Source organism: Drosophila tropicalis, unplaced genomic scaffold, assembly GCF_018151085.1.
Source record: "Drosophila tropicalis isolate 14030-0801.00 unplaced genomic scaffold, ASM1815108v1 contig_625, whole genome shotgun sequence".
NCBI classification, from domain to species: Eukaryota; Metazoa; Arthropoda; class Insecta; order Diptera; family Drosophilidae; genus Drosophila; species Drosophila tropicalis.
Genome location: NW_027173104.1, coordinates 261,257 through 269,547, shown reverse-complemented (window position 1 = coordinate 269,547; position 8,291 = coordinate 261,257). Strand labels below are relative to the sequence as shown.

Sequence of the window (8,291 nt, the reverse complement as noted above, 5' to 3'; positions counted from 1 at the left end):
GTAAAGCTGCTCTCTTCATGGGGTTGCTTTGCTCCATTACAGCCGACGTCTAATACAGCTACTTTAGCCACGGGCCGTTGAAGAGTCCCATTGGCGGTTCTGATGATCACTCGACGCACCTGGTTGTCTCTGGCCAGGATTGTTTGCTCGACTATACCTTTTGGCCATCTATTTCGGGGCAGAGTCTCGTCCAATATTACAACGACGTCTCCAGCTGCTATTGGTGGTCTCTTCGTAAACCATTTTCCTCGCCTGGCTAAATCTGGAACGTATTCGCGTACCCATCGTCGCCAGAATTGATCGGCGAATTCTTGAACAGCTTGCCACATGTGCTGTACGGTGTGTGTGGTTTTGAAGACTGGTTTATAGCCGCTTGCTGATCCTAGTAGTAGATGGTTAGGGGGTGATAGCCTCGTCGTCTTTGCTGTCCAGAGAGACAAAAGTAAGGGGTCTGGAGTTTAGGATAAATTCCACTTCCCATAGTGCACTTTGTAGGCCTTCACTGGTGAATTTTCTCGCTGGGCAGATTGCGTAGAGTACAGTCTTGACGGAACGAACAAGTCGCTCCCATGCTCCCCCCATATGAGGAGCGGCTGGTGGATTAAATTTCCATTTGATGTCATCGAACGCCGGTTGCACGGCGTTGAAGTTGATCGTCTGCGCTTTGTCACAGATAATCTTTTCGGCAGCTTTGAAGTTAGTGCCATTGTCGCTGTAAATTTCTCTTGGGGTCCCGCGCCGATTGATGAAGTTTCGGATGCACATTATGCACGATGCAGTGTCCAGAGAGCACGCCAGTTCTATATGCACCGCCCGTATGGTTAGGCAGGTGAAAATAACTCCCCATCTTTTTTCGCTTCGCCGTCCTACAGCGACCAAGAAGGGCCCGAAGTAGTCGATACCGACGTAAGTGAAGGGACGTTGGTAGGCAGCCAGCCTGGCAATGGGCAAGGGAGCCATTTGCGGTGGATCAGGCATGGCGCTCTCATTTTTACAGCGTTGGCAAGACTTCCGCATGCCTTTGTATAAGACTCGTAGGCGTGGTATGTAAAACATGCCGCGAATCCTGTTAATACACGTCTCATGGGATGTGTGGTGCATTTCCTGATGATACCAGTTCACTATGAGCCGAGTAATGTGGTGCCCATATGGGAGCAGTATTTGGTTTTGGCCGTTTAGGTTTTCTGCTCGCCCTCGGGTACGTAGGAGCTGGTTTTCGTCTAGGAAGATATTCCAACATATGAGTTTAGAATTTGTTTTTAAAGGTTTACCTCTCGTTAAGTTGCGAATTTCTGGGTTGAATTCAGATGACTGCGCATGCCGCAGTAGGAGTGTGCGTGCCTGCTGAATCATCTCGTAAGACACCTCTGTAGGTGGCGATGCCTTTGTTTGTTTTGCTTTCAGTTTCTCAATATAGAGAATAAAACGCGCTAAAGCTCGATATAGCCTGCGCCAGTCGGAAAAATATTCCGCGTTAAGTTTTAGCTCCATCGGCGCATTGTCGATGAAGAGTATGTTGTGCCTGACTTCAGCATTGTTTGGTGGTTCCAAATCATCGCATTTTGGCCACTCGTGTTGATCCTGCAGCAAATAGTCTGGACCGTGTAGCCAAGTTTCATGTTTATTGGCGTTGTGTGTTTTAGTAGCAAGATCTGCAGGGTTAAGGTTGGTTGGAACCCAGTTCCATTGGCTAACGTTTGTGAATTCCAGTATTTCGCCAACGCGGTGCATGACGAATTGCTGAAACTTTCGTGGATCCATACGAAGCCATTTGAGAACAGTCTTTGAGTCGGACCAATAACAACTCGAATTAATTGACAAACTTGGATTTCGTTGGATTCGGTTACTCAGCTTTGCTCCGATCACTGCGGCCTGCAGTTCCATCCTTGGTATAGATAGTGGACTCAACGGTGCCACTTTCGCCTTGGAGGCCACGAAGCTGAGGTAGGTTCTTTTCCCCTGGCGTATCCGAAGGTAGCAGACTGCTGCGTATGCCAATTCGCTGGCGTCAACGAACGTGTGTAACTGGACATCATGGACTTGATCGCTGCTGTCGAAGTAACATCTCGGGATGGTCAATCCGGCGATTGTTGTAAGGATCCGTTTCCATCGTATCCATTTGGGTAACAATGCGTCGGGCAAACCAGTGTCCCAGCCAATGCCGCTTCTCCAGACTTCTTGCAGTAGGATTTTGAGCTCTATTGTAAAGCATGAGATGAAGCCGAGTGGGTCGTACATTGACATAAGTACTTGCAAGAGCTCGCGTTTGGTTGGTGTTTTGTCGCTGTCCAAAACGTTGCGCTTCAACCTGGCGAACTTGCAGATGAATGTGAATACGTCGGAGTTCGGCACCCAGTATAAGCCGAGTACCTTTTCCGTGGCGGTAATTTCGACAGCTTCGGGGAGCAGCGAATCGCTCTTTAGTATTCGAAGGACCTCCTTTGAGTTCGAAGACCAATTGCGTATGTGGAAACCACCTGCTGCATGGATATCTCTGACTTGAGTTGCGATGTTTCCGACTTCCACGTAGTCGTCGCCACTGTATATAAAATCATCCACGTAGTGGTAGTCCTTGACGGCTTGTGCTGCTTGAGGGTACTGTTGGCAGAATCGATCTGCATTTTTGTCGCGAATAAAGTGTGCAATGCAGGGTGCGCAATTGATTCCGAAAGTAAGCGCTTCCATAACATAGACGTTAGGCTCTTGCCTCTCGGATTTGCTGTCGGACCACAGAAACCTTTGCGCATGGGTGTCTGCTGGTTTCACTCGGATCTGATGGAACATCTCGGCAATATCGCCACAGATCGCCACTCGTCCCACTCGGAATGAGAGCAAGAGGTCAAACAGGGAGTTGAGGAGATCTGGGCCACTCCAGATGTAGTCATTCAGGGCCTTGCCGCCAGATTGGGCGGCTGCGTCCCATACAAGCCGGACCTTCTCTGGTTTATTTGGATTTTTAGTTATGAAGGTTGGTAGATACCATGTCCGTCTGTTTGGTGCAGCTATTTCCTCCGGCGTCAGCATGCGAGCATAGCCCTTTTCGACGAGGTTCTCGATTTGCTTGGTGATTTGCTCCTTCAACTGTGGTTGTCGGGAAAATTGCTTTTGTAGGCATTTAAGCCGTTTTAGTGCGTTTGCGTAGCTATCGGGTAATGAAACTTCAGGGTCTTTCCACATTAGGCCGACCTCGTACCTGCCATTCTTAAGGGAGGTAGTAGATTCAAGTCTGGTTAAAGCTTGAGTTTCTTCTGGTGATGATAGCGGTTTTGCTGTGGTAGCGTCTAATGAGAACGCTTGTTTGATGATCTCATGTAGCTTAGCGTCTGCGTCCCTGCATCCACACATGTGAACGCTCACATTAGCTCTAGTAGCCCTTGATCGCGTGGAGCTTTGTAGTGCCCATCCCAGTCGCGTCTTTGACGCTATTGGTTGGTGCCATGCCCCCTCTTTGATTTTAAGGGGTACGGCGAGGTTCCAGTTATTTGTGCCGATTAGGATGCTTGGGCGTGCGTTGGTGTATGATGCTATCGGTAGTCCCGCTAGGTGGGGGAATTCTTTGGCGAGAGCCCTTATGTCGATAGACTGTACAGGTAGATCCAGGGTATCTACACTGTGAACCTCTTCCAAGTAAAATTGATTGCCATTATGTGGATTGGCAACCGTAAGCGTGACACGTTCCGATGCATTTTCTTCGCGTGTTGTATCGTTGGTCCATTTTAGGCACAGTGGATCTGGAACGCCTTTTAAGCCGAGCTGCTTAAAGACCTTGTTGTCGATGAGCGTTAGTGCCGATCCCTCATCTAGAAATGCAAAAGTGTTAGTGACTTTCGTTTTATTGATGATTTGTATTGGAATGACACGGAAATATGTAGAGCCAGACTCTCTGGATCGCTGGGTGTGCTTGCCCTCCGGCGTATGCACGTTGGTGACCATAGCTGGCCTGTTTGGGCTGCTGGATTTCGCAGCCTCTGGTATTGGCTGCATCTCGTGGATCAATGGGTGATGTTTGCTTCGGCAGCCTCGTATGCCGCAAACCTTCTCACGTTGGCACTTTTGGTGATGACGGTTTAGGCATTGTTGGCAGAGCTTGTGATTTTTCAGAAAAGAAATCTTTTGTTGATGTGGCGTGGCTTTGAACGATGGGCAGCTGTGTATTTTGTGCCCAGGTTCGTTACATACGACGCACGTAATTTCCTTGACCTGCTCTTCAGGTGCCTCTGTGTGATGATTTAGGCTTCCGCTCTTCTTATGGTAAAGCGGTGATGTTACCTGGCTTGCTGCTTCAGCTATGTCGTAGATCCATTTGCTAAAAGATTCCATTGATGGTATCTTAGTGTCTTTGGGAAACATTGCCCACTGCAGCTTCAGTTGTGTGGGGAGTTTCTCTAGTAGCTCTTGTACGAGCATTGGGTTCTGCATGTAACCTGTGAGTCCACATGCTTCCATCGTTGAGTAGATGTTTCGTACACACAGTGCGTATTCGATAAGTGGTTCAAGCTTATCTTTTATTGCGGGTAGTTGCCGCGTTTTTTCCAGTAAGTTGTGCAAAATATGCTCTGGCCGACCGAAACACATACGTAATGTTTGTATGATTTCAGGGACCATTGCGGGTAAAAGGAGTTTGGATTGAACTAACTCACGTGCTTTTCCCTTTAGGCTAGCTTGCAGCCGCATAAGATTTTCTGCATTCGTATACCCAGCGATTTCCGTACTTGTCTGAAAACTACTGTAGAATAGAGGCCAGTTCTGAGGATTGCCATCAAATGTTGGAAGCTCTTTCGGTATCGCTTGACGGGCTGCAAGTTGTGCCGCGCTTGGCATTGCTGTGTTTAGGTCTACGTCCATTCGCACTTTATTTTCTGGATAGTACGATGCAGCCCTGTTTTGAGTATTCGTAAAATTCCAGGGTGCCATCGGCGTAGCACTTAGGTGCGGTTGTTCGCGTGTCGTAGCACGCGTGTTGTTTGAGGTTAGGAACGGCAGCTGCGGTGCCTCGTGATCGTAATGCCACGTGTCACGCACAGCTGAGTGTGTGACCATCGCTTTTTGTTTGGCAGAAGTAAAAATAGGAACAGCTGTCCTAGCTGTGTCCTGGAATATTTTTGGAGGGCATAGACCAAAGTCCCGATCCGGTTCTTGTAGCGGCCCCGTTGGTTTTGCTGGTGACGAAGTAGCCTGAGGTTCGCCTGCTCGTGTGGTATTTCCGAGGTTCTGCAATGCGTTGCTCAATATGGTTGTGATGACTTCCGTTGACACGTTGACGCAGTCGCAGTTCCAGCTGTTCTCAGATTTCTCGTCTATTACTCCAGCGCAGTCGAAATGATACCAGGAACAGCATCGATTGCATTGCACCATGCGGTCACTGTCTTCCTGCATGCATTTCTTGCAATGATATATTCCACTTGATAAGTCTTTTGTTGCCATGGTTTACCAATGAGTTTATACTTTTAAGCGACGTTGATTAGTTACGTGACCTATGTACATATGTAGGTCGTAAACGGTTGACCGTTGAGGTTATGTATGTATCACAATTTAGTGTTTGGTTATGCAATCATCGAGGTTAACCTCTATATGATTTACTTGTAGAACCGTGGGTTGACCCGTCGAGTTGAGTTAAATAATTAACCTTTTCGGTTCCTTTAGTGGTTTACCACTGTTAGATTAATATATAGAATTAATCTGTAGAATTAACTTATGGAATTAATTCATGGCCTATAGTTTATAGAATTAATTATAGAATTAATTCCTGACATAATTTATAGAATTAATTATAGAATTAATTCCTGGCGTAATTTATAGAATTGTTGAGTTTGGCGCTAAGGTTCGATGTTTTAGCGGGCCCACAAGAAACACTTCACTTTTCACGTGATACTTCATTTATTTCTTCCACGTGTTTTCTTATGCTAATGGTAGGCTAAGTGGGTGTGTGTATGGTGAGCGAGCGAGTCGGTAGTTGAGCCGCTATAAATTAATCGCCCTTACTCGCGGTTGTAACCAAACTGTTCTGTCCGCCGCTTAGTAACAAGCATAGAACCTAACATGTAAGCTTAAAGCGCAAGATGCAACGGTTAATTTCCCAGCACGTAGGCTGGCGCTTAAGTATAAGTATGAAAATGAAAGAGAATGAGTGATATGGGTTAACCCATTGGTGGCTGCGTCGGGTCTGCTGGGCAGTTAGTGGATTTCGGCGGCAACATATATTCTTAAAAATTAATCTAATGCATGCAACTAACTAATTATACTAACACACCTACATAAATATCATAAACATGCTATAAAATCAAATAAATTACCTAAATCAAACAATCAAAAATAATACTTACCACAAAAATTAATATTAAAATATATATAAAACAATCTAAATCATAAAATATACCAAACAATATAAACCATTCATACTTACCAAAATATTACCTAAAAAATCATAAACATACCAAAAATCATAAAACATAATATATAATCTGTCAACACAAAATACTAATACTTACCCAATTATAACCATCTATAACACTATACTTACCAAATCAAATCAAAACATATATAAACATACCTAAAAATCATGAACCTAAATCATAAAAATAAAAGAAATTTTATAAAGAAATATTAAAATTAACACTTACTACCAATCCAAGCTCTAAACTAACAAACATAAAAAGAAATCATAATACTTACCTCAATTTATATTCCTAAATCGCAAACATACTAAACACTATATCTATACTTACCTACTATACCACCTAAGCTGAAATTTTTATCTATGTCTTTGCTTTTAAGAAATTATATGTAATCAATTTTTTAGAGGGTATTATGTCGCCCATTTAGACTGTAAGTAGGGAAAAAAAAAAAAAATTTTGAAGATCTCAGTGGAGATATATACAATAAAGTGGCCAGCAGCAGTTCAGTTGCTTGGCTGAAGGCAGTCGCTACGGCAGCCTAAACAGAAAAAAAGTAAAAGCTACTACAACAACAACAAGCAACGATACATAACACAAACACAAAACACTCCCCTGAAGCAACGACTGCCACAAGAAGCAGAAATTCCTGGCCAAATGCAGCCCATACATATATCAAGGCCTCTTGAGCATGATGCAACAGTTAAACTTGGCCATTGGCCAGCTGATGACATTAATGCGGGATCCTGACAGGAGCAATCCAGGACTGACGCTGTCGAATTTCTCATCAAATTCGCACCTAAAAATATAAAATATTAAAAACAATACAAAAAAAAAAAAAAAATGAAACAATTAATACAAAATAAAAGAATATATAAACTACCTAAATCTAAAACTATAACAACCCATCTTAAAACACAACAAAACTCAATAAAAATAACATGCAAATAACACTACAATTCAAAACAATTTAACTAAGAAACTAATTCAACAACATAATTAAAACTAAAATAATTCATTTAATAATTACCTAATACTACAAAAATCTATAAACGTCAAAACAAACGAAACAAAAATATACAAAATGCATTAAAATTTACTTATCTAAAACACAACAATAACAATTAAAAACTAAAACAACATACATCTTAACTGTCTAATCTAACCCAAATTTATAAACACATTGTGAATAGGGATTCCGGAGGACAAGAATAACCCAATCTTCATTCGTTGAATTCAAAATATGAACTGATTTTATTAACAAAAGTATGGAGTTTATATAGGGAATCTTAGGCTCTAGGAGGTAACAATTGTTCTTAAAATATCTTATCCTAATGAGACTCAAACCCAAGATTTCGGGGTTGAAAATTATTATTATTTTGGGCACGGCTTCGGCCACTTGACATCCTGCCGTTGTGATCTTTTGGGTTAGTTTAGAATTTCAAGTGTTTTTCTACAATGTGTGTGGCTGATTGTAATTCTAGTCATATGCTAGATTACTTGTTTGTGACAAAAGTACAGTTGTATTATGTTTTCTTTAGTGCATCTGATTTGGTGAAGCCGCTTCAGATGAACACGATGTTTATTCTTAAACATTCTGCAAAGGGCCGCCAAATGTGACGTTTTGGATTTTATTTTTATTTAGTTGCCCTAAACAAATTATTATTATTAATATTATTTTTAGTAAGATTACTGTTGTTAAAGAAGCATGACGAGCTACATAAGAGAAGTTAACCCTAGCAAATCAATGTTTGTATCATTTTCCAAATTGGTTTATTAATATCGCCCGATGTTTAACAATTTTTGCTTCGGGATATCTACCCACTCCTGATGTGTATTACTGTGCTGACTTCTAGCCTTTTTATATGGTGGAGACTTTAAAGACCAACTACTTTTACC

At 42.7% G+C, this 8,291-nt stretch overlaps 1 protein-coding gene across 1 annotated transcript; it reads right to left on the bottom strand.

Moving 5' to 3' along the window:
* Positions 1 to 396: 396 nt before the first annotated feature.
* Positions 397 to 5,424, bottom strand: LOC137578656 (uncharacterized). Its single transcript, XM_068292231.1, has 3 exons — positions 4,641 to 5,424; positions 1,272 to 4,424; positions 397 to 1,220 (listed from the first exon to the last, which is right to left on the bottom strand). The coding sequence occupies exons 1-3, from the start codon at positions 5,422 to 5,424 to the stop codon at positions 397 to 399; spliced, it is 4,761 nt and encodes a 1,586-aa protein (XP_068148332.1).
* Between the last annotated feature and the right edge of the window lie 2,867 nt (positions 5,425 to 8,291).